The sequence below is a fragment of the Neoarius graeffei genome, chromosome 23, assembly GCF_027579695.1.
Source record: "Neoarius graeffei isolate fNeoGra1 chromosome 23, fNeoGra1.pri, whole genome shotgun sequence".
Lineage (NCBI taxonomy): Eukaryota > Metazoa > Chordata > Actinopteri > Siluriformes > Ariidae > Neoarius > Neoarius graeffei.
In genome coordinates, this window is record NC_083591.1 from 28,648,786 (window position 1) to 28,676,280 (window position 27,495).

At 41.0% G+C, this 27,495-nt stretch overlaps 1 protein-coding gene across 3 annotated transcripts in view; it reads right to left on the bottom strand.

Annotated features, from left to right (window-relative positions):
- wdr47a (WD repeat domain 47a) overlaps nucleotides 1-27,495 on the bottom strand; it is a 143,918-nt gene that overhangs the window by 37,473 nt on the left and 78,950 nt on the right. For all 3 annotated transcript variants that reach the window (XR_009651321.1, XM_060906024.1, XM_060906023.1), the window contains exons 10-11: nucleotides 11,508-11,665; nucleotides 10,516-10,679 (exon numbers count right to left, since the gene is read on the bottom strand). Coding sequence is in view for 2 of the 3 variants with exons in the window: in XM_060906024.1 (XP_060762007.1) it covers nucleotides 10,516-10,679; nucleotides 11,508-11,665 (322 nt within the window). In the remaining variant the exon portion in view is untranslated. The remainder of the gene's footprint in view (nucleotides 1-10,515; nucleotides 10,680-11,507; nucleotides 11,666-27,495) is intronic.

Here is a 27,495-nt window from a genome sequence, read left to right on the forward strand (position 1 = left end):
ATCTTTTCTCCAGCAGAGGCACAGTAGCTCGTGAAGCTCAGTGATGAGGCTTTCAGGGTTAAGTCAAGTCAAGTCAACTTTATTGTCAAATATGCTATACATGCTCAACATACAGCACAGATGAAATTTCAGTCCTCTCTGACCCACGGTGCAAACAGGCAATGCAATAAATAAAAATAAAAATAGAATAATTGAAAAAACAAACAATATAAACAGTATAAACACTCTAGATAGGAACTAGACATAGACTAAACACTCAGACAAACAATATAAACAGTATAAATAAACAGTAAACACTAGATAAGAAGAACTAGACATAGACTAAACACTCAGACAATATAAACAATGTAAACACTAGATAAGAACTAGACAAAGACTAAACACTCAGACAATATAAACAGTATAACACTCTAGATATGAACTAGATGTAGACTAAACACTCATATATACATATATACACACATATACCACACACACACTTGAATACTTTTATTTGAACCCACTATTAAAAATTAACATATACAGGATTCAAATATTATCAAGGTTTACATCAAGGGTATAAAAAGCATCGCCTACGCCACACTGCAAGGCTGCCTATTACAGCTGATATTGAGCAGAACTTCGCCAATTGTTTAGATTTTACTCTGGAAAGCCCTGCCAGTCTTAACCCACTCACTGTTAATGTATGTACGTGCCCCAGACTGCCAAATATCAGGACGATGAGTGTACAGGAATAGCCAAGGCTGGTAATAGCTGCAAGTAGGGACTGATATTTGGCCATTTTGTCATAAAAGGCCATGTCCATACATGTATCAAAAACACATCCTACTTCAGCTACTACTGCCTGCTTTCTATCCATGTCCTGAAGTGCAATGTCAGGGGTGTTGGGGATATTGCCAAACACATCCTCAGTGCTGCCGAACCACTCCGCCGTCAAACGTGAATGTTTGTGCATACTTGGGAAGAGTGGCTCAACAGCACTGCCGATGAGGTCCACAATGCAATCATGACGTGCAGTATAGAGTGGTTTATACATGCTGCAACCATTCGCAACATGTGCGACTGACTCCAACTGCACGTCATGGTCAGCATGCAATAGGCAGGGCGGCTGATGATGTTCAGGATACCACAATGCCAGGTTGTATTTTGTTGGCAACACCTGCAGTCTAGCCTTAATAATAAAACAGAGAATGTCCTCCCCCACAGCAGCGTTCCTGTAAATGGAGTGTGAGACAGTGTGGTTGGCAAAGTCAAGGACTGCCAATTTTCCCTGCATTCTCAATCCTGTCCAGTGCTGTTTTATTAATAACTGCTTGCTGTTGAGGAGGGTTCTCCTTGCTGTTAAATTCTGTAATGTGTGTTGTGATCCATTGTAACAGATGGTGGCTTCCACAGATATGGACGGGTCTATGACTACTGTGTCAAATGACCCTGCTTGGGACAGTATGTTTTCCCTTGGCCATTTCAGCTTGATCTCCATTCTGTTGCACAGGTCATTCAGCTCTGGCCAGTCAGAACGGACCCCAAAGCCCGTGGCCCGCGTGTCTAGTTTCCCATTGCTTTATTTCCCTAAATCCCAGGAAGCTGTCTTCATTGGCTGTGGCTAGGGGAACTTTTCCTGAGGTCCAGCAGGAGAGAAGCTCTTGCTAGCTCTCTGACTACAGCATCGTCGTTGTTTAACATGCTGAAGAGATGTGCCAACCTTGTTGCAGTATAAGTCCACTGAACATGTGGCACCCCAAGCCCCCCTTCTCTATGGGACAGATAAATGATGTCCCGTGTGGTATGAGAGTTTAGTCCCAGCCATTTTCTGACAGCATTCACTGTTGTATTGTCTAGATCTTTAAGGACATTTTGGGGAATATGGACATTGGCAAATAGATGGTGTATTTTTGCTAGGGCCACTTCTCTAATGGCCTCTATTTTCATAACTACAGGCAGTGGGGAAGAGTCGATCAAGGAGATCCTGTTCTTGTAGGCCCAGGACAACTCCTGTACCTGCTCACCCCACTCACCTGCAATGTTAAACTTGTGGCCAAGATAGGTATATGTTTCATGGCGTGAGTACACTCTGATGGGCTGTCCCATGACTGTAAAGCAGGGAGGTTTGTCGGCCTTGGACTTATACCAGCGGTTACCACCACTGCGACGTTCATAAAATGCTGCACATTTGGTGGGTTTCACCTCCAGTTTTGACCACTGCAGGAACTCATCAGTACAAGCCAGCATATTGGTGATTACCCTCTCATCTCTAGATGACATCTGAACATCATCAGCATACCCCTGCACAGGGTTTGGGGATCTTAATTGGGGGGGGGGGGGGGGGGGGGGGCGCACACTGGCAGAGCCATTTCAACCACTGGTTGATGGCCAAGATGAAATGTACAGTACTCCAAGGGCAGCCTGTTTTAATTCCCACCTTTAGAGGTATTGGCTGTCAGTTGCTTCCCACAGATGACTTGAAGGAAGGATCCCTTGTACACATCTGTTATGACATTCAGAAAGGGCTGAGGTAGATAGATTTCCTCCAGCGCACTGAGCATCACGCTGTGAGATAGTGTCCCAAAAGCATCTCTAAAGTCCAGAAATACGGTGTAGAATTTACATGATTCATGCTTAAAGTCATCAATACCAGTCTTCAGGCAGAACACATGTTCATTCATACCTTGTCTGTCTATGTAAGCTTTTTGTTTAGGTGACAGAATTTCTGCATCCACGAGCCATGGGAGAATATGAGCAAGTAGGCATTTCATGAATACCTTATAAACAATAGGGAGGAGAGAAGTATCTCTCCATGTAGAGGGGTCATTTGGGATATTGTCTTTTTTCGGTATTCTGTAAATGAGAGCCCCCTTCCAAGAGTCTGGCACTTTTCCGTTTATCAAACAAATGTTGAATATATTGGTCAAAATTTTTGTAGACCAAGGTTTATATACATATATATATATATATATATACACACACACACACACACACACAAATTGGTTCAAATAAACAACAGTCAAGGGCACTTGAGGTATAGCAGGTAAACATGAAATAAGCAGTATAAACAAACTAGCAGCTGTTAAGATGAGGTAGTGCGGAATAGTGCAAATGAGCGAGGTAAAGTGAGATGTGCAGTCCCTGAGTTCAGTGTGTTAATGAACGATGAGATGTATGTATGTATGTATGTATGTATGTATGTATGTATGAAACTGTGAGGATGACATGTCAGATGCTGAAGGGGAGGCAGGGGGGTGTGCGAGCAGAATCTGTGGCGGGGGCAAAGGGGGGGCAGAACAGGGAGGGAGTTGAGCCTCCTGACCGCCTGGTGAAAGAAACTGTTCTTGAGCCTGCTGGTTTTGGCCTGGAGACTCCGCAGTCTCCTCCCCGACGGCAGCAGGCTGAAGAGGCTGAGAGATGGGTGGGTGGGGTCACCTGCAATCCTGATGGCTTTGTGGGTGAGGCGGGAGTTATAAATATCCATTAGAGAAGGGAGAGAGACACCAATGATCCTCTCAGCTGCTCTCACGATGCGCTGCAGAGAATTGCAGCAGGACACAGTGCAGGCGCCGTACCACACGGTGATGCAGCTGGTCAGAATGTTCTCGATGGTGACTCTGTAGAAAGTGTGCATGATGGGGGCCGGGGCTCTTGCTCTCCTCAGTTTGCGGAGGAAGTACAGACGCTGTTGGGCTTTTTTGGCCAGTGATGCGGTGTTGTTGCTCCAGGACAGGTCTTCAGAGATGTGCACACCCAGAAACTTGGTGCTGCTCACCCTCTCCACTGCAGCACCGTCGACAGATAGTGGAGCATGCTGGGTGTGCTCTCTCCTGAAGTCCACAACAATCTCCTTCGTCTTCTCCATGTTCAGACGGAGATTGTTGTCCTTGCACCACATGGCCAAGCGGCTCACCTCACTCCTGTAGATTGTCTGTAATTGTCTATTGTTAATAACTATAGCTCAGTGTTTACCCCATCAAAAGCCTGCTGAAAATTGTCTGCCCGTTGATGGTCATGTTTTCTAAGTAACTGGGTCATTATTAAAGATCCCCTTGCAGATTAGCATAGAGAGATACAGTGTACCAAGTTTCAGCTCAATCAGACATACAGTTCTTGAGAAACAGTTAACTGACCTTAGCTCTGTAGAATTTTCACTGTAGAACATATGTGAGATAGGAGACAAAATGTAAAATGCTTCATTATAGCACCCCCCACTAGGCTGATTGGGCTCTCTTGCCTGAGTGGTTTCATGCTCTTAGGGCTTACGAGTTGGTCTGCATGACCAGTTGAGGAGGAAGAGAAGAAGAAGAAGGTCATCATCTAATAAAATCAGCAACAATAATCCCAGTGCCGAAGAAGTCTCCCGTCACCAGCCTGAATGATTACCATCCTGTGGCCCTCACCCTGGTAATCATGAAGTGCTTCGAGAGACTAGTTCTTCAGCACATCAAGGACCACCTCCCCCCAGACTTCGACCCCTACCAGTTCGCATATCGCGCGAACAGATCCACAGAGGACACTATCGCCGTAGCTCTCCACTCTGCGCTGAACCACCTGGAGCAGCAGCAGAGCTATGTCCGCATACTCTTTGTGGATTACAGTTCAGCTTTCAACACAATAATCCCGGACATCCTCATCAGTAAACTGGACACTCTCGGCCTCCCCCCTCTCACATGTGCCTGGATAAAGGACTTTCTTACCAACCAGCCCCATACTGTGAGACTTGGCCCCCACTTCTCTTCTACCCGCACGTTGAGCACCGGCTCTCCACAGGGCTGTGTGCTGAGCCCCCTCCTGTACTGCCTCTACACCCATGACTGTAGTTTGACCCACAACAACAACCTTATCGTCAAGTTTGCTGACGACACCACAGTGGTCGGACTCATCTCAAAGGGAGACGAGGCAGCCTACAGAGAGGAGGTCCTGAAGTTGGCAGCCTGGTGTTCAGAGAATAACCTCACTCTGAACACCAAGAAAACCAAAGAGCTTATCGTTGACTTCAGGAAGCACAGCACTGACCTAGCCCCCCTTTACATAAACAACGAGTATGTGGAGAGGGTCCACACCTTCCGGTTTCTCGGCGTCCTCATCTCCGCCGACATCTCCTGGTCAGAGAACATTACAGCAGTCATTAAGAAGGCTCAGCAGCAGCTACACTTCCTGAGAGTCCTCAGGAAGCAGAACCTGAACTCCAACCTGCTGCTGACCTTCTACCGCTCATCCATCGAGAGCCTGCTGACGTACTGTATCACAGTATGGTACGGCAGCTGCACTGCTGCAGACAGGGAGAGGCTCCAGAGAATAGTAAAGGCAGCACAGAAGATCATCGGCTGCCCTCTCCCCTCCCTGATGGACATTTACACCTCCCGCTGCCTTAGCAGAGCTAAGAACATTATCAAGGACAACTCCCACACTGGCTTTGATCTGTTTGACCTGTTGCCCTCAGGGAGGCGCTACAGGTGCATCAGGACAAAAACAAATAGATTCAAAAACAGCTTCTTTCCAAAAGCCATAACCACCCTGAACTCGAATATGCTCTGACTTCATAGTCTAACCCCCCTGTGCAATACTTCATAATGTGCAATACTTTATTTTATAATGTGACTCTCTTCGTGAAATAATTTATAATAGAGAATGTGGTAGTCTCCAAGAAATCACAAAGACATGAATTTACATCAAACAGCTGAAGAGTTATGAGCACTTTTTAAATTATTTTACAGATTGAAACGGATTTTACAGATTATTCATAAATATAGGAATTTTATTGTTATCGTAAGTGTACAGTTATCTTATTTTAACTGTATTGTTACTTAAACTGTACAAGTATGGCTGGACTTCTATTTAGACTTTTTTTTTTACATGCAGTTAAAGCAATATTTAGTGTACAGATGATTCATATTTTTATGCCTACAACATTTCAAAAAATTTTGTATTAGTAAACATTCACTAATGGAAAAAATAGGCAAGACATCTGTGTTATACATTACTAAACATCATAGTTAAGCGTTAAGTGTGCTTTGTTTAACATTCTTGCATGAAAGGCTTTGTATGCTGTACACATGCAGTGGCGGCTCCAGAGATTTTTCCTTAGGGTGGCAAAGGAGGGGCATAGGTTCCAGGAGGGGGGCATAGGTTGTCGATGCAGCAGTTTATGCAAATCGTAGAAATCATTTTTACTTACGCTCAAGAAAGACTCACAATCAACTCATCTTGTCAAATATGTATTGAGCTATTGTACCATCAAGGAAAACGGATTCAACCATCTAGACCATCTTTTCTGAAAGTATATTCCCAAGCAATGAATGGAACTATTCTGCCCTAGCAATGTATCAAAAAAATAGACAGATAGCAAACGGTTTAGATTGTGAATCTTTACTGAAGACTTCAAACTTGTACAGATATGTTCATCCTCGATTTCCGTAAAACTAAAAGAAACAAATTAAGTACATCACTAAACTGAATAGCACACAGGCGAAAACGCGAGCTAGGCTCAGGGGCGTAGCCATCATTTTAGAAGTGAGGGGGACAAATTGTTCAGAGGTCTATTGAGTGATTTATCATCCTCTTGCATTCAATTGCACCTCTCCTTAGCAGCTAAAGAACCACATAACCACAAACAGCACAGCACCAGGGAACCGACTTTAGTTTGTTAAAATGATATACTATCAAAATCTAAAGTCAAAATCTATAAATCTATAAAGTAAAATTTATAAATAGAATTAAAAATAGTCATAGTGACATAGCTAGTTATAGTCTCTTCTCATCTGTGACCCTGCATAATCATCCCTGTTGGCCTCTGGTCCACTGTCTTCTCTCTCACCCTGCTCTTTCTATTGTGGCAATAAAGATTATAATAATAATCAGCAAATTCATGTACAACCCCCATTCCAAAAAAGTTGGGACAAAGTACAAATTGTAAATAAAAACGGAATGCAAAAAAATGATATTGTATTCACAATAGAACATAGCATATCAAATGTCGAAAGTGAGACATTGAAATTTCATGCCAAATATTGGCTCATTTGAAATTTCATGACAGCAACACATCTCAAAAAAGTTGGGACAGGGGCAATAAGAGGCTGGAAAAGTTAAAGGCACAAAAAAGGAAGAGCTGGAGGACCAAATTGCAACTCATTAGGTCAATTGGCAATAGATCATTAACATGACTGGGTATAAAAAGAGCATCTTGGAGTGGCAGCGGCTCTCAGAAGTAAAGATGGAAAGAGGATCACCAATCCCCCTAATTCTGCGCCGACAAATAGTGGAGCAATATCAGAAAGGAGTTTGACAGTGTAAAATTGCAAAGAGTTTGAACATACCATCATCTACAGTGCATAATATCATCAAAAGATTCAGAGAATCTGGAAGAATCTCTGTGCGTAAGGGTCAAGGCCGGAAAACCATACTGGGTGCCCGTGATCTTCGGGCCCTTAGACGGCACTGCATCACATACACGCATGCTTCTGTATTGGAAATCACATGGGCTCAGGAATATTTCCAGAGAACATTATCTGTGAACACAATTCACCATGCCATCCGCCGTTGCCAGCTAAAACTCTATAGTTCAAAGAAGAAGCCGTATCTAAACATGATCCAGAAGCGCAGACGTCTTCTCTGGGCCAAGGCTCATTTAAAATGGACTGTGGCAAAGTGGAAAACTGTTCTGTGGTCAGACAAATCAAAATTTGAAGTTCTTTATGGAAATCAGGGACGCCGTGTCATTCAGACTAAAGAGGAGAAGGACGACCCAAGTTGTTATCAGCGCTCAGTTCAGAAGCCTGCATCTCTGATCTTATGGGGTTGCATTAGTACGTGTGGCATGGGCAGCTTACACATCTGGAAAGACACCATCAATGCTGAAAGGTATATCCAGGTTCTAAAGCAACATATGCTCCCATCCAGACGACGTCTCTTTCAGGGAAGACCTTGCATTTTCCAACATGACAATGCCAAACCACATACTGCATCAATTACAGCATCATGGCTGCATAGAAGAAGAGTCCGGGTACTGAACTGGCCAGCCTACAGTCCAGATCTTTCACCCATAGAAAACATTTGGCGCATCATAAAATGGAAGATACGACAAAAAAGACCTAAGACAGTTGAGCAACTAGAATCCTACATTAGACAAGAATGGGTTAACATTCCTATCCCTAAACTTGAGCAACTTGTCTCCTCAGTCCCCAGACGTTTACAGACTGTTGTAAAGAGAAAAGGGGATGTCTCACAGTGGTAAACATGGCCTTGTCCCAACTTTTTTTGAGAAGTGTTGTTGTCATGAAATTTAAAATCACCTAATTTTTCTCTTTAAATGATACATTTTCTCCGTTTAAACATTTGATATGGCATCTATGTTCTATTCTGAATAAAATATGGAATTTTGAAACTTCCACATCATTGCATTCCGTTTTTATTTACAATTTGTACTTTGTCCCAACTTTTTTGGAATCGGAGTTGTACTTTAAACTTTAACTGCCACAAAAATAAATTAAATCTTTGCAAAAATAACAGTCAAAGGAACACAAATACATTTATATTCTTATTTTCTACCCAGAAGTGAGTAATCTTAGAGTAGCCAAAATAGTAACATTACTCAAGTAAAAGTAAAACGTATTTTGCAACAAAACAACTCTTAAGAGTACAATTTATCCAAAAAGTTACTCAAGTAAATATAACAGAGTAAATGTAACTAGTTACTACCGCCTCTAAGTTAGCTAGATAGCTTAACTAACTAAATTGACATCTATTTGTCATCTTTTAGCTAAACATTATCTACATTCAACAGCATTACTCAACTTACACAGTTTGTTTGGAAAAAAACTGTCTAACGTCTTTAGCCTCTTGGCTGGTTTGCTGAACATACAGAAGCACTGCCCAGATCTGAATCACACCAAAGATAATCACACAATATTTTCTAAAGCGTCTCTGATCACACACAACAGCGGTGTTTGTTTGCCGCCTTAGCTCCGCCTGCTCATGATGCGTTTAGAGGCGGCTCGGAAAAATGCGTTTCCACATGTTAAAAATGAATTGAGTGGTTGTAATGGCTGTAAAAAGTGCGGGGGATAGAGGGCACAAATACGGGAAGTGCGGGGGACATGTCCCCTGCATACCCCGCGTCCGCTACACCCATGGCTAGGCTGACCTGCTAGTAATGCTAACAGAACGCCTCTCTCTGGGTGAAACCATTTCAAAATTCCGGGGGTGGGGTGGGGTGTGAAATAACGTAAATAACAGTAGGTAGAGATGAGATGAGGGCTTAGTACGCATCTCTGTAGATAGATGATTGAATTTCAAAAATGTGTTTTCATAAATAATTCTTTTTAAAATGGGGGGCAACTGGGGTGGCAAGACATATTTTTACAGTGGCAACTGCCACTTTTTGCCACCCCTTAAAACCGCGCCTGCACACATTGAAGGCCTCAACATTGCTGCTGCTGCTTCTTTTTTTTTTTTTTTTGACTTGCTGTGGGGTCTATAAGCATGCATAATACACTGTTACATTCGGTTTGATGAGTAGATGTATTTTGTTTTTACATGATATGAATTCATATGTGCTTTTTCCAAATATCACCCCACTTCCTGCTTTACACCGTCACTGTCAAATTTGGTTGCACACTATGGGCAAATGTTTAAAATATCAAAAATCCCTGCTCGATATCTTTTGTGCAGCTTGGTCTGAAGTGGTGAGAATTGGACAAAAATTTAAGACTGTGAAAGGTTTGAAAGGGTTTTCAAGAAATTCTAAACTGTTTATAAAGTGCAAAGGTGGCCATGAACTTTTGACATCAACTGACCTGAATTTATTCTGCACGATTGTGCAAATCATGAATTTGTTCTGCACAATTTAAGGCAAAAACTAAAGCAAAAATAATAGGGTTTCAGTACCCATACTTGGACCCCTAAAAATAGTAACATGCAATAAGTGATCGTTTTAGTTGAAACATATCATGATTGGAAAAAGACCAAGCAATGTTTTTCCAATTTCCCTTCTGTTCAGTTTTGATGAGCATGTGCCCAATTTTGCCTCAGATTACTGTTCGTAGCTGACAGCAGTGGAACCTGATGTGGTCTTCTGCCGTTGTAGCCCACTGTCTCATAGTTCTGGGATTTCTGCTCACCATGGTAATAAACAGGGGATAATGAGGGATGTTTAAGTATATTTTGTAAACACGTGGCAAACATTTTAAATAGCTAAAACATTTTATCACATAAAATCACATTCAATGTAAATATTACTATTAATGAAAAACAAGATAAGAGATCATTCTGAAGAGATATCTGAAACTGAAATTCCATGTTCAAGCTTCACTTTTATACAAAGAATATCAATATGGATGCCCCAAGATGAACTAGCATCACATCCAGGGTGCTTTCTGCCTCACACTCAGTGTTCCTGGGAGAGGCTCTGGCTCCACTGATACGTAAATGATAAATTTGATAAACTATACGTGATTACTGAAAGCGAACGAAAGCATGAACATCAACATGTTCTCATGATTCCAAATCTGTAAGAATCTTGAGGCTGCTCACCTGTGGCATTGCAGGATTCAGTGTTGAAAGGCAGCACTTTGACATATTTGTCATTGGAGCCAGTGGCCAGAAGTTGGCCACAGGGGCTCCAAGCCACACAGTAAATAGAACCTTTATGATGCTTATTTCTCTTAAAGCGCACCACTGGGGGTTTAGGGGCACCACTGAGAGACACAAACACACAATCATTAGATCTGCAACCAGAGACTACTTTTTGAAGCATGCATAATAATAATAATAATAATAATAATAATAATAATAATAAAGTAGTCTAATTAATGTCACATTTCATAACCAAATATAGTTACCAAGCTAGTCAAAAGCTAGACAGAATAAGATGGTGAATCAAACTGAATGTGCTCGTTTGAACAGGATATGAACAAATAATTTCTTTAGAAGTATATCGGCTAAAGTACAAATAAAAAAAAAAAACATCGTATGAACAGATAATGATTTTGTGCAATATCATACCCATGTGCAATACCAATACCATGTGCAATATATTTATTTACTGTGTTATGCATAACATTTTTGGACTGGACAATCACTGCACTGTAATATCACTTGCTTGCCATGTACCAAGACGTTAACTGTCCTGTGTGAGTGTTTTTTAAGAATGTCTTATGTTTACATTGTTCTGTGTGAGTGGTCATTAAGATTGTGTTATTTTTGCACTGCAAACTGTTATTTGGTAGCTGTCATGAGGTTTTTGTATGACTCTATGTCTTATGTCCAGAACTATAGTGTAATGTTTGTATGTGCGAGTGTGTACAGTAAGTGTGCCTTGTAGAATCACTTTAAACTGGCAATAAATTCAAGCATACTTGGCCAATAAAGCTGATTCTGATTATCATGCACTTTTACAACTCTGCAAATTTTCTTATTATATACACAAATAAGTATTCCTTCTGCAAACTAAAAGGTGGTAACTCATAATTTGAAACCCCCCGACATGGATGTGTGTGTGTGTGTGTGTGTGTGTGTGTGTGTACCTAGTGTCGAGTGTGTCAGGGTATGCGCAGACCCGCAGAGTTTTGGAGTTGGAGCCCACAGCGTAGAATGCCCCTGATGGGTGGAAGGCCACAGCACGCACGGCTTGTGTATCCTCCAAAGTACTCACTGCAGCAAACTTGGTCTTGGACTTATCTCCCTGAGATGCAGAGAAAATACATACAAACAATATGCACAATACATTAACATTTTTTTTAAGTAACTGTTTTATTTGTGGTAGAAAAGTGTAATCACAGGAAAACTAATAGTGATTATGAGGAACTCCCATCACCCTTATTGACAATATTACATATCCGTGAGTGGCAAAAGTACTGTATGTGAACCTTTGCATTCAGTATCTGGTGTGACCCCCCCCCTGTGCAGCAATAACTGCAATTAAACGTTTCCGGTAACTGTTTATCAGTCCTGCACACCAGCTTGGAGGAATTTTAGCCCATTCCTCCATACAGAACAGCTTCAACTCTGGGATGTTGGTGGGTTTCCTCACATGAACTGCTTGCTTCAGGTCCTTCCACATCATGGACGATGCCAGTCACCCTCTACACACCATCATCAGCAACCAGAGGAGCCTGTTCAGTGACAGAATGCTCCTTCCCAAGTGCAGGACAAACAGACTCAAAAACTCCTTTGTTCCTCACGCCATCAGACTGTACAACTCCTCTCTGGGGGGGAGGAGGGGTAACAGGAGGACAGAGGACGGGAAGGAGCAGTAGGCTAGCCTAACAATAAGCAATACCGGACAATGTGCGATATAAAGTGCAATATCTTTCCTGCTCTCCCACACACACACCCTAACCCCACTTCTCCCCCCTTTCCCCCCTCTTCCTCTCTTCCCCATATCTTATTCTTTTATATTTGTATGTAAATAATTTATTTTAATTTATCTAGAAGAAGTTTTCTCTATTTCTTTTCTCTGTTCATCTGTAATGATGCTGCTGGAATCTTAATTTCCCTGAGGGAACCCTCCCAAAGGGATCAATAAAGTTTTATCTAATCTAATCTAACATTTCGATTGGATTAAGGTCAGGACTTTGACTTGGCCATTCCAAAACATTAACTTTATTCTTCTTTAACCATTCTTTGGTAGAATGACTTGTGTGCTTAGGGTCGTTGTCTTGTTGCATGACCCACCTTCTCCTGAGATTCAGTTCATGGACAGATGTCCTGACATTTTCCTTTAGAATTCGTTGGTATAATTCAGAATTCATTGTTCCATCAATGATGGCAAGCCATCCTGGCCCAGATGCAGCAAAACAGGCCCAAACCACCACCACCATGTTTCACAGATGGGATAAGGTTCTTATGCTGGAATGCAGTGTTTTCCTTTCTCCAAACATAACGCTTCTCATTTAAACCAAAAAGTTCTATTTTGGTCTCATCCGTCCACAAAACATTTTTCCAATAGCCTTCTGGCTTGTCCACGTGATCTTTAGCAAACTGTAGACAAGCAGCAATGTTCTTTTTGGAGAGCAGTGGCTTTCTCCTTGCAACCCTGCCATGCACACCATTGTTGTTCAGTGTTCTCCTGATGGTGGACTCATGAACATTAACATTAGCCAATGCAAGAGAGGCCTTCAGTTGCTTAGAAGTTACCCTGGGGTCCTTTGTGACCTCACTGACTATTACATGTTTTGCTCTTGGAGTGATGTTTGTTGGTCAACCATTCCTGGGGAGGGTAACAATGGTCTTGGCCGATAATCAATCTGACTGTGGATTGGTGTAGTCCAAACTCTTTAGAGATGGTTTTGTAACCTTTTCCAGCCTGATGAGCATCAGCAATGCTTTTTCTGAGGTCCTCAGAAATCTCCTTTGCTCGTGCCATGATACACTTCCGCAAACTTGTTGTGAAAATTGGACTTTGATAGATCCCTGTTCTTTAAATAAAATAGGGTGCCCACTCACACCTGATTGTCATCCCATTAATTTAAAACACCTGACTCGAATTTCACCTTCAAATTAACTGCTAATCCTAGAGATTCACATACTTTTGCCACTCACAGATATGTAATATTGGATCATTTTCCTCAAATAAGTGACCAAGCATAATATTTTTGTCTCATTTGTTTAACTGGGTTCTCTTTATCTACTTTTAGGACTTGTGTGAAAATCTGATGTTGTTTTAGGTCATATTTATGCAGAAATATAGAAAATTCTAAAAGGTTCACAAACTTTCAAGCACCACTGTATTAGTATAACCAACAGCATAATTAGTGATTTTGTTGTTCACAACAAGGTGCAGATATATGACAGATGAAATGTAAAGAAGCTTTAGTTGCATGTATACTGAGAGCCAGGGTGCCAGATATAGCAGGTAATCTTAGGGTCTTAGGCAAGCACAGGTTTTCAAAGATAGTTATTCATGTAGGAGCGAACGATATATACCTTCGTCAGTTTGCAGTTATGAAGAGTAACTTTGTAAAGGTGTTTAAATTAGCAAAAGCGACGTCCGATGCTGTAATATACTCTGGCCCCATCCCAAATCGGTGTGGCGATGCAGCTTACAGCAGGTTATGGTCACTGAACTGCTGGTTGTCCAGGTGGTGCTCGGAAAACAACATGGGCTTTATGGATAATGTGAGTAGTTTTGGGGGCAAGGCTGGCCAGTTAGGGCAGATGGTAGCCATCCCATTCAGAAAGGCGCTGCTCTCAGTTTTTGCAGCATAGCTCATAGTCTCAGACAGGACTAGTTAATTTGTGACAATCCAAATCCAAGGCCAGGGAGTATACAAACAGGCTAAATCGACTGTCTGCTAGCTGCACAGAGTTGCCATTCAGGTTCCACTATACTGAGACCATGTTTGTTCCCCGAGCTGTACCAAAAAAAAAAAAAAAAAAATTAGAAACACAGAGTTTGTTCGAGCAACCTAATTAACATAAAATTAGATGATACTGAATGTACAGCCACTGCCAGCACCTTTGATCCAAAGGTCAGACTATTAAATGTTAGATCTCTTATATCTAAAGTGTTAATTATGAATGAACTTATTACTGTTCAGGAGTTTAATGTTCTGTGTTTAAAAGAAACATCGATTAAATAAAATGAATATGTAGCATTAAATGAAGGTTATATATGTACACCAGCCAAGTCTAAAGGGCAGAGGGGGAGGCATCACAGTTATTTATAATGATTATCTAGGCGTTGCACAAAAACCTGGTCATAAATTCAATGTGTTTGAAGTTCTTTATACTAACATAACATATGGAGCCACAAAAAAAATAAATCTACCCAGTTGATTCAGTTAATTATTATTTATAGACCCCCAAGGCCATATTCTGAATTTGCAGATTTCATCTCAAACCTGGCTTTTTCTTTAGCCAAAGCCTAAGTTGTTAGAGACTTCACTATGTTAACTATATTCACTATGATAACCTGGAAGACCCTCTGAAAACAGCATTCATGTCCATTCTAAATTAATTCGTGGTTAATCAGAACATCATAGGACCTATTCATAATAGTGGTCATACTCCATCTAACACTAACATTTGGTTTAAATAAAATATAGTTACACTTCCCACAGTCTGAAGCTTTCATTTCTTTACCTCATCTCATTCAAAATGTTTTACTAATAATATATGCGCCTTCCTACGCTACTGCGCCAAACACACTCGTCAATTACTGCACAAAGTTTTATCAATTGTCTCCCAGAGTTGTCAACTTTGATTGGATCACCATCAGACCCCACAGAACTTGAGCAAGCAACTGAATGCTTAAACTCAATATTCCATGATACTTCAGATAATGTAGCTATACTTAAAAGAAAAATAATTAGAGAACAAACTACGACCCCAATTCCAAAAAAGTTGGGATGCTATGTAAACGGTAAATAAAAACAGAATGTGATAATTTTCAAATCATGGAAACCCTATTTTTCATTGAAAATAATACAAAGACACCTGGGAAGGCATCATTAATGCTGAATGATGTATACACGGTTCAGAGCAATATGCTGCCATTCAGACAAAATCTATTCCAGGGAAGGCCTTCCTTCTTTCATCAAGACAATGCCATCAAATGTTGAAAGTGAGAAATTTTATTGTTTTTTGAAAAATATGCTCATTTTGAATTTGATGTCAGCAACACGTTTCAAAAAACATGACAGGGGCATGTTTACCACTGTGTTACATCACACCTACTTTTAACAACACTCTGTAAACGTTTGGGAACTGAGGAGAACAATTGCTGTAGTTTTGAAAAAGAAATGTTGTCTCATTCTTGCCTGAGATACAGTTTGATTTGCTCAACAGTTCAGACAAAATACTTTGTCATATTTTGCGCTTCATAATGCGCCAAATGTTTTAAATGGGAGACAGGTCTGGACTGCAGGCAAGCCAGTTTAACACCTGGACTTTTACTATAGAGCCATGCAGTTTTAATATGTGCAGAAAGCGGTTTGGCATTGTCTTGATGAAAGAAGGAAGGCCTTCCCTGGAATAGATTTTGTCTGAATGGCAGCATATTGCTCTGAACCATGTACAGTATACATCATTCAGCATTAATGATGCTTTCCCAGGTGTACAAGCAACCCATGTCATGTGCACTAATCCACCCTCATACCGTCATAGATGCTGGCTTTTGAACTGCGCACTGATAAGCCGGATGGTCCCCCTCTTCTTGAGCCTGGAGGACATGGTGTCCATAATTTCTAAAAAGAATTTCTAATTTTGATTTGTTAGACCTTGGGACAATTTTCCACTTTGCCTCAGTCCATCGTAAAATAACTCGGGCCCAGAGAAGGTGGCAGTGTTTCTGGATATTGTTTATATTATGGTTTTAACTTGAGTTTGTAGATGCAGTAATGAACTATTTTCACAGACGATGGTTTTCTGAAGTGTTCCTGAGCCCACACAGTGATTTCCACTACAGACACGTGTCTGCTTTTAATGCAGTGTCGCCTGAGGGCCTGAAGATCACAGGCATCCAATGTCAGTTTTCAGCCTTGTCTCTTGCATACAGAGATTTCTCCAGATTCTCTGAATCTTTGAATGATATTCTGTATAATAGATGATGTGATCCCAAATTCTTTGCAATTTTACATTGAGGAAAGTTATTCTTAAATTGCTGCACTGTTTGCCTATGCAGTTTTTCACAGAGCGGTGAACACCCCTCCCCATCTTGATTTCTGAGAGACTCAGCCTCTCTGGGATGCTCTTTTTATACCCAATCATGTTACTGACCTGTTGCCAATTAACCAAATTAGTTTTTTAGCATTACACAACTTTTTCAGTCCTTTATTGGCCCTGTCCCAACTTTTCTAAAACGTGTTGCTAACAAATTCAAAATGAGCATATATTTTTCAAAAAAACAATAAGCTTCGGGTGGCACGGTGGTGTAGTGGTTAGCGCTGTCGCCTCACAGCAAGAAGGTCCGGGTTCGAGCCCCATGGCCAGCGAGGGCCTTTCTGTGTGGAGTTTGCATGTTCTCCCCGTGTCCGCGTGGGTTTCCTCCGGGTGCTCCGGTTTCCCCCACAGTCCAAAGACATGCAGGTTAGGTTAACTGGTGACTCTAAATTGACCGTAGGTGTGAATGTGAGTGTGAATGGTTGTCTGTGTCTATGTGTCAGCCCTGTGATGACCTGGCGACTTGTCCAGGGTGTACCCCGCCTTTCGCCCATAGTCAGCTGGGATAGGCTCCAGCTTGCCTGCGACCCTGTAGAAGGATAAAGTGGCTAGAGATAATGAGATGAGACAATAAGCTTCATTAATTACCTCATTAAAATCTTCAACTTGTATACTAGATCCCTTACAGATAATACCAGAAGCAATTGAACCTCTTCTAAAAATAAATTCTTCCCTTAGCACTGGCTATGTACCCAAATCCTTTAAACTAGTAGTTATAAAAGACCAAATTTAAAAGGAAAAAAAAGAAAGGAAAAAAACAAAACAAAAACCACCAGACCTTGACCCCCGTCAACAGCCAATACCAAACCTCCTCTTTATCTCCAAGACCCTAGAAAAAGCTGTGGTACAGCAGTTATGCTCATATCTACATACAGGATAACAGCCATGAAATGTATTGATCAGGATATAGACCTCACCATACTGTAGCATAGAAACAGCACTGGTTAAAGTAGTTAATTACCCAATTCTGGCTTCTGATCAGGGTTGCGTCTCTTTGTTTGTGTTGCTTGACCTTAATGCAGCCTTTGACACCATTGATCATATTCTCCTTGATAGACTAGAAAATGCTGTTGGAGTTATGGGAATGGCCCTCTCCTGGCTCAGGTCTTATTTGACTGATCATTATCAGATTGCAGAGTAAATGGTGACTTCACATACTAAGGTAAAGTTTGTTCCCCAAGGTTCCGTTTTAGGTCCCCTGCCTTTTTCTTTATATTTGCTACCTCCAGGTAAAATTATTTGTAAACATTGTATTAGCTTCCACTGTTATGCTGACACACAGTTGTACATTTCAGCAAAGCCAGATAAGAAACACCAGAGGAATGAAATTGAGGAATGTGTAAAGGACCTTTGATACTGGATGGTTATTAACTTCCTTTTATTTAATTCTGGCAAGACAGAAGTACTTGCACTAGGACCACTTGCAGCTAGAAGTAACCTTTCTGATTACATAGTAACTCTGGATAGCCTTTCTGTTTCATCATGTGCAGTAGTAAAAGACCTTGGTGTGATTACTGACTCCAGACTTTCTTTTGAAGCCCATGTGGATATTATTACTATGATAACCTTCTTTCATCTCAGAAATATTGCCAGGATAAGAAATATAATATTACATGATGCAGAAAAGGTAGTTCATGCATTTGTTACCTCTAGGTTGGATTATTGTAATGCCTTACTATCTGAATGTTCTAGAAGTTACATAAACAAGGCCTAGTCAGTACAAAATACAGCAGTGAGAGACCTTCCCAAAACCAGAAGATATGACCACATCACCCAGTCTTCTTCACATTGCATTGGCTCCCAATCAAATTTGGCGCTGATTATAAAATAGTACTATTTAACTACCAAGCACTAAATGGCCACATTAGCTGAGTGAACTTCTGTTCATTTATGATCCACCATGCCTACTTTGATCAACAGGTGCAGGCTATTTGTTGGTATTTTTGAATAGTACAGCAGGGGACAAAACCACCTCTTGCAAAGCCCCACACTTATGGAACAGCCTTCCAATTTGTTTGGGACTCAGTCTCAGTGTTTAAGTCTATGAAAGCATATTTGTTTAGTCATGCCTTTTGTTGCTAGCTATTTTTTTTTTTTTATAGATAAAGGAATGGATCTGAAGGGTTCACAGGCATCAAGCATTTAGTGAACTGGGACGTTTGGATGCTGTCATCCCTGCGTACCCACCTGTGTTGCTCTCCTTTTTTTGCTATGCTGTCAAAGCTAGGTCTTGCTGGAGTCCTTGCTGGCACTAAAGTGCATGGATATCCATTGTTTTTAAACCATAACCTGATAATGATCATACCCAACAATCTGCGTTTCTGTATCCATCTCTATCTCCCTCTCTCCCTAGCCCTTTTAACTCAGATCTTCCACAATATTGCTGTAAAGATGCTTTCATATTCTGGTTTTGGTCATTGACACTGGACAAAATAAACCCACACCAGCATGTGTTTTTACACAGCGTGCTGGTGTTCTGCAACCAGAGGCGTCACGTCACGTGTAACAACAGAGCATCAGCGTTTAGGGTAACTTATAAACACACTATGTGTCAGAAATAAGAATACTCCAAGCATTGCCTTCAAAACAATTACAGCGGGTGAACTGAGTGTTGAGGTGCTTTTATTAGCTGTACACATTTATACCACTCTTCCAACACAAGGAAAGTTGCTGTGTGATTAGAAATATGTTGGAGGAGAAAGTGAAGAGGAGTAGGAAGCAATTTGAGGCAGAAAGGCATGCACAACTTCCTTAGAAGGAGATGTTTGAATTTGCACTGGTCTTGGAAAGGAGGACGTCAAAAACCAATGCCAAAAAACATCACACCCTTGTTCCATGATGACAGCTATCCCTTTTATTCAGATATTGATCCATTCTCTCTTGCTATCAGTTGTACTGGCTCAGAGGAGAAACAACACAGACCTCCACTTCTCATTCGGATATTTTACACAGAACATAAGGTGGAATAAAGGCATATGTTTCTACCTTGAACAGGTTGTGTAAAAGGGGCTTCTCTCTCGTTCTCTCTCACACACTTTTTTTGCTCTCTGTGTTGAGCTACAACATGCTACTCCTGAAATACTAGTGATCCTGATCCCTTCTGCTCTCCAGACCTGCCTTAGCCACCCTGATGCTCTACTTCTGACTTTGTGCTTGCTGAGGATGGCCCCACATGGACAACTTAAACATGCACTTAGAAACCATGAAGATGGCTTTGGACTGCAGTTAATACAAACAGTTTTGTTACGATGGCTTAGGCTCACAATTGCCATGATATGTTTAGGATTGTAGTTGCCATGAACAGTTTTGCACTCAAGTCTCCATCAGTGAACAGTTGATAACTTCACCAAAGTAGACTTCATGTTCAAAATTTAATGAATTTCCTGGTAACACAATTGCAATTTTTGACCACATAGCACACAGTTATAGAAGCATGTTACTTATAAATGCACTATCAGCTGTCACTCAGATGAGAATGGGTTTCCTTTTGTGTCTGGTTCTTCTTCAGGTTTCTTCCTCATGTAATCTCAGGCAGTTTTTCCTTGTCACCATTTCTGGCTTGCTCGTTAGGGATTAATTTCTAAATTCATACATGTTGAATTTATATCCAGAATTTATACAGTTAGGTCCATATATATTTGGACACTGACACAAATTGTTTTTTTTTTACCTGCTTACTGAAACATATTCAAGTTATAGTTATACCGTAAAATACCAAATAATAGCCGAGTTCCAATTAACCGCCGAGTTCCCTTTAACGGCCGGGTGTACGCGTGTGTTGTGACAAATAAAGGCCGGTTCCGAATACTCGCCGGGGTCTAAAAAAAAAAAAAAAAAAAAAAAAAAAAAGCGTCCGGACGTTCTATCTAGAATCTTGAGGCTTCTTTCTTCAAAACATTCTTTTTACCTCAGATAGCATTGTGCTAGCTGTTTGAGACGTTCATCATGGCGCCGCCGCGAAAAAATAAGAAGTATGATATCAAATTTAAACTTTCCGTAGTAAAATATGCAGAGGACAACAGTGGAGAAGCGGCCGCAAGACATTTTTCTGTGGACCCCAAAAGAGTCAGGGAGTGGAGGAAGCAGAAAGATGACTTGCAACATCTTTCAACGCAGGAGGGCAGCAAAGCACGGCTACCAGGCGGGGGCAGGAAGAAGGCTAGCGAGGAGCTAGAGGTTAGCATAAGAGAGTGGGTGCTGGCCAAGAGGGCCCGTCACGAGAGGGTCTCGAGAAAATTAATCAGAGAAAAGGCCAAAGAAGTGTACAACACTGTAAGCGATGGCCGAGAGGAGGGATTCACGGCGAGTGTTGGGTGGTTAAATCGCTTCCTCAAACGCAATAACTTCTCCAGACGGCGCACTACAATTGCCCAGAAGGATGCGGATGATGGAGAAGATGAGCAACATGAAGAAGATGAGGGTGAAGCGTTTGACAATGAACTGGTAGTTGAGGATGATGATGATGAAGATGATGAGGAGGACGAGGAGGAGGAGGACGAGGAGGAGGATGAGTGAGGGAAGGATATGGACTTAACAGGCTATCGAATCAGTTTTGAGTTGAGTTGTTCTTTTGTTACAATGTGCTCACGTGTCTGAGTGTTTGTAGGCCCAGCACTTTTCTGGTTTTCTGGTGTTTAAACGATTTTGCATTGCATAGTTTTCTACCGAAACAATATGAATGAATGAATGAATGAATGAATGAATGCAAAATGAAATTATTTCTACAATACTGTTTACAACACTTTGTTACGTGATAATAAACATGCCATTTCAATGTTATAATCTTGGCCTACCGTAATATTTCTTGAGGAATGCAACTCCGTAACTTTTGACAGATGTCTTAGCCAATTACGTTTGACATGGGTGTGTGGGATATCACTTACGTCATCGAATGAGGAATACCCCTTTGGGGTATTCACCCAACGAAAGCCAGCGTGTGTGGTGACATTGAGGACTGCAGGTTTCCAAGGTTGGACTGCTGCTTCTGTTAAACGACCTAAATTGCCGAATGCATGCGTCAAAGCACACACTGAGTTTTATTAAAGACCTTATACCATTTCACTTGCCCTTACCCATTCGGATCTGGAAGACGCTTTACAAAAAAGGTGAGAGCGTTCTAACATGCATTTCAGTCTGCTCGCGGCCAATCTAATCCAAGGGGCCTTTTCAACAAGTAATCTGTCGTGCAAGTTGGGCAGAAGCACGCGTCAGGCAGGCAACATGTAGGCCTACAAGTCAGTAACCTATTCAACTAACTTTCATCCGAACTTTAAGTTTTCTACGGGGTCGAGCCACCGTACCAACTCACTTGGGGAATAGGCTCATATCGGCCAAATAGGGAGACGTCTTGAAGAGAAACGTGAGAATGCAAGATGACAGTATGTAGCCACTGCAGGTCACTTATTTTTTAGCATAAGAAAAAACCCTTTGGTTTGACACTTCGCACCCTAATTATGTTGCTTCAACGTCGCGCCCTCCATGCAATTTCAGATTGACAGACATCGCGAAGCGCAAAGGGTGGAGGGCTGCATGGGTGAGGGTGATAGCAAGTGACCATAACTTTGCAGAGTAATTAAATCACAGTGCTGCGCACAGACAATGGTGTAGTTTCTTGATTATTTTGTAAAGCATGCACTTAACTAGTCATTAACAGGAAAAGGTGTGTGATTTATCCTTTATCCACCCCGACTGTGCCATGCGAAGATGCATTCTGCGTCTTCAAAATTCCCCGAAGTCGGCACCGTGCTATCTGTAATCTAACTCTAAACAAACTGTAAGTTATACTGGTTAAAAGTAGGCCTATCTGAGAATGATTTTTCCCCGTTTTGAGGTAGATTTGGGGGAAGGTGTTTGTGAAGAAGGAATTAATCGCCTGTTCCAAATAGCCGCCTAGTCTCTAATACGCGCCGGGTCTCTTACGTGATTGAGACAAATAATAGCCCGGGCTATTTGGTATTTTACGGTATAATGGACATGGACATAAAGTCCAGACTTTCAGCTTTCGTTTGAGGGTATCCACATTAAAATTGGATGAAGGGTTTAGGAGTTTCAGTTCCTTAACATGTGCAACCCTGTTTTTAAGGGACCAAAAGTAATTGGACAATTGACTCAAAGGCTATTTCATGGGCAGGTGTGGGCAATTCCTTCGTTATGTCATTCTCAATTAAGCAGATAAAAGGCCTGGAGTTGATCTGAGGTGTGGTGCTTGCATTTGGAAGATTTTGCTGTGAAGAAAACATGCGGTCAAAGGAGCTCTCCATGCAGGTGAAACAAGCCATCCTTAAGCTGCAAAAACAGAAAAAACCCATCCGAGAAATTGCTACAATATTAGGAGTGGCAAAATCTACAGTTTGGTACATCCTGAGAAAGAAAGAAAGCACTGGTGAACTCATCAATGCAAAAAGACCTGGACGCCCACAGAAGACAACAGTGGTGAATGATCGCAGAATAATTTCCATGGTAAAGAGAAACCCCTTCACAACAGCCAACCAAGTGAACAACACTCTCCAGGAGGTAGGCCTATCAATATCCAAATCTACCATAAAGAAAAGACTATGAAAATAAATACAGAGGGTTCACTGCACGGTGCAAGCTACTCATAAGCCTCAAGAATAAAAAGGCTAGATTGGACTTTGCTAAAAAACATCTAAAAAAGCCAGCACAGTTCTGGAAGAATATTCTTTGGACAGATGAAACCAAGATCAACCTCTACCAGAATGATGGAAAGAAAAAAGTATGGCGAAGGTGTGGTACAGCTCATGATCCAAAGCATACCACATCATCTGTAAAACATGGCAGAGGCAGTGTGATGGCTTGGGCATGCATGGCTGCCAGTTGCACTGGGTCACTAGTGTTTATTGATGATGTGACACAGGACAGAAGCAGCCGGATGAATTCTGAGGTATTCAGACATATACTGTGTGCTCAAATCCAGCCAAACCGATTGGTCGGCGTTTCATAATACAGATGGACCCAAAACATAAAGCCAAAGCAACCCAGGAGTTTATAAAAGCAATGAAGTGGAATATTCTTGAATGGCCAAGTCAGTCACCTGATCTCAACCCAATTGAGCATGCATTTCACTTGTTAAAGACTAGACTTCAGACAGAAAGGCCCACAAACAAACAGCAACTGAAAACTGCTGCAGTAAAGGCCTGGCAGAGCATTAAAAAGGAGGAAACACAGCGTCTGGTGATGTCCATGAGTTCAAGACTTCAGGCAGTCATTGCCAACAAAGGGTTTTCAACCAAGTATTAGAAACGAACATTTTATTTACAGTTATTTAATTTGTCCAATTACTTTTGAGCCCCTGATATGAAGGGATTGTGTTTAAAAATGCTTTAGTTCCTCACATTTTTATGCAATCATTTTGTTCAACCCACTGAATTACAGCTGAAAGTCTAAACTTCAACTGCACCTGAATTGTTTTGTTCAAAATTAATTGTGGTAATGTACAGAACCAAAATTGTTGTCTCTGTCCAAATATTTATGGACCTAACTGTATATTGTTCTAAAGCTGCTTTGTGACAATGTCCATTATTAAAAGCATTCTACAAATAAAATTTAATTGAATTCAGATATTTCCCAATGAACTGTGAGCTGAAAAACATCTTACATGTATTCAAATTGCTCACACTGCAATACATTACACTTAGCAATGCCAATGGGAGCCATGCTAAATTTATATCCATATTATATTATAAAATCCTTTGAAGAGTCAGTACACAAATATGTGCAGATCTTTATAACCAATAAAGACAACATATTAAAACTGCTGTATTACCTTAAATCCATACTTGTTTGTTGATTTTTAAAACCATATTTTTCTGAGGACATATAAGCAAAATAGATAAAATCGTTTTGTATTGCCGCCGAAAGCAAGATTCTCCCTATTCTACAACGCGCACCATTTTTGTACGGAGGGGTCTAAACATAACAGCCAAAAGCAGGTCTTTCCCAGTATATCAATAGAAATAATTTAACCAATCAGAAAATAGAATTCCCTAAATGTCGATGTATTTAGATGCAAAATCCACTGAAGGAATCCCCTGGTAAAGCACCTTTGATACTTACAAAGTTGCATTTTAATCACAAATTTTATTAACTCTGGAACAAAATGGGTATCAACATAATCCTTGATACATAAAGAATCAAATCAATCTGTAAACAATTTTTTTTTTTAAATCCTGACAATATTTATTTCACAAACTGCCATAAAACATTTGTGTTCTTGCTCGTTTTTGAAGCCGGTCCATTATTTGCACTCCCATATGACGTCATCATCCACTGATCAATTATTATTTATTTAATTTATCAGTTATCATCAATTATTACTCCAGTTTCCATACTGATCTTTTGTTTATCCCCCTGACGCGTCACTCCAGGCTCTGTGTGCGCGTGTGCGTGGGGGGGGGGGGGGGGGGGGGGGGGGGGGGCAAGACCTCACACAGAGTTAATATACAAGGTGGTAAAGGTTGGCTTATAAGAGGGGAAAAATGTTTTTATGAGGGGAGAGCAGGGAGACTTGGGAAAGGGGAGACTTGGGACAGTTTATATTCCCATAAATTAATTTCAACCAATCAGGTTTTAGATTACATCAGAAATTAGATGCTGCGCCTTAGAGTAACCTACTTCCTTTGGAGTCACGAAGCTGGACACTGCAGCAAGGTATGTACAGTTAAATATTGTCAACCAAAACTTGTATTTTCTACTTTGCAGTCCACCTCCATTCTATGGTGTCGTCATGCCTGCTGGTTAGTCTGGTTAACACCAGACCATATCACAAGTGAAATATGGTCTGGAATCCGCCTATTGAATTTCTCGTAGGGGAGGTGTGGTTTACGATTGTCAACGGCCATTTATTGGACGTTGCGAATGTCTGTCATTTGGCGTATACGTAGCCCATGGCCAATCATGGCAGTTGTACCCGGTGACGTAGTTAGAGCGACGAAGAAAGACTGTAACGCCAAACGCTGTTCTTTTTTTAAAACAAACTTTCGCTCTAAACTATTCAGAACAGTGTCTAAAGCTTGATCGAAAGTTTGGTTCGTATCGCTTGCTGCTATGTTAAATGTGATCCGTAAACAGTCCCAAATAAACTACAAGCTTCCGTTTGTCGAGTAGTACGCGTCACCGTCTTTCCACCCCTCCCCACTCTCTGATTGGCTCCCTAACTCAGGCGAGCCTTTAGACCATAGTTTCCATGCTGTCTTTTCAGATCGGAACAATTGTGCAAAGCAGCATGGGATTTCCCAGGCTACCTGCTGGTGAATTCAGGATTTGCTAGGAATTAAAAGCACATACCCTAGATTTACCATATACATCCACTATTATTTATTAAACATAAATTCTGGGGGGGGGGGGGGGGGGGGGGGGGGGAACAAACAAACAAACAAACAAACAAACATTTAAGGACTTTATTAAATGGCCAGGTGGAAAGAGTTGGGAAAGTTCATGTTACAGGTTTTTTTTTTTCTTGTGGTTTACAAATATAAAATTGTTTAAAAATTGTTGTTAAAATGTGGGAGTGTACCTGCATTAAGCTTATTTAATTCCTTCTTGAGAACTGTTTTGTCTTGTCAGGTTTGGGTAAACTGCCTTTTTTTTTTTTAATTATAGTTGTACCAACATTATATGTTCATACAGTTCATGTGTTACAATTTTTGATAATGAATACAAATTAAACATGTAGGCCTAGGTATTTAATTTTGTTCCATGTCTCCCCACTATGTCCCATATCGTCCCTCAATGTCTCATGTCTGCCCACAAAAAATAATGACAGAAAAAGTGAAGCCTGCAAGCCAGTATATGTGACAAACTGAGAAACTAATGTTGTGGCAAGAGGGTACAGTAAATACTCTCTAATGCAATATGAATGAGACTGCTACCTGCAAAGAATTTCACACAATCTACAAAAACTGAAAACTTGTCCCAAGTCTCCCTGCTCTCCCCCAGCCTGACATGAAGGATGAGGCTGATACTGAACTGAATTACACCTTTGTTGGACCAATTGCACCTCCAGTACCTCATTCTGGTGTATGGCTCTTTTCTTTACCAGACTGGCATGACCTGAAAGAGTCTTACCTTTCCTACAAAAGACTATACTTTTAACACTGCGGCTAACATTAGGAAATGGTACATGGGATATATAAAACTCAGAATAAAAAAGTGTATCTTTCAGCATACAGTATGAGGTGTATCCTACTATAATAATAATAATAATAATAATAATAATAATAATAATAATAATGTTGGATTTAGCCAAATTTATATCATTCAAAATGGAAGACATTTTATGCTAATTAGGTTACCTGATATGCAGATTAGGTAATTACATTCATTAAATTTGAAATCTATAACCTGCACTGTGCTATTTTACAAAATTCCATGGGTTTAAGCCATAATAATAAAGTTGTGGTTATTTGCAGAATCCTCTGTACATACATTTTAAAAAAATTATGTACATTTTGTGATAGACGCAAGTTTATAGGTCTACCAGGCACATTTCCAAAGAAGCCTCCCGATTACTTACCTTTATGGCGGATGGCGGCGCACACAGTTGCAGCAGCTCAGTGTCTTTACGGTCAGTGCCATGTATGGCTGTTTATGTACGTGATGTTTATTGTTTTGGGCATGTTCTGTCGGGTGAATAACATCTACAGCCGGCATGATCTCCTCAAGATCGGACTTTGTTATGAACGATGCGTAACAAGAGAGTTCCTCCACACACAAGATTCCGGTGGAGTTAGCGAGGAGCCCCGGCTCTCCATGGATTACCATCCCAGTAGGGAGGAGGCACAGGCGGTGTAGAGAGAGGAGGCAAAAGCGAGGCTGCAGGGCTGGAGGGCTAGC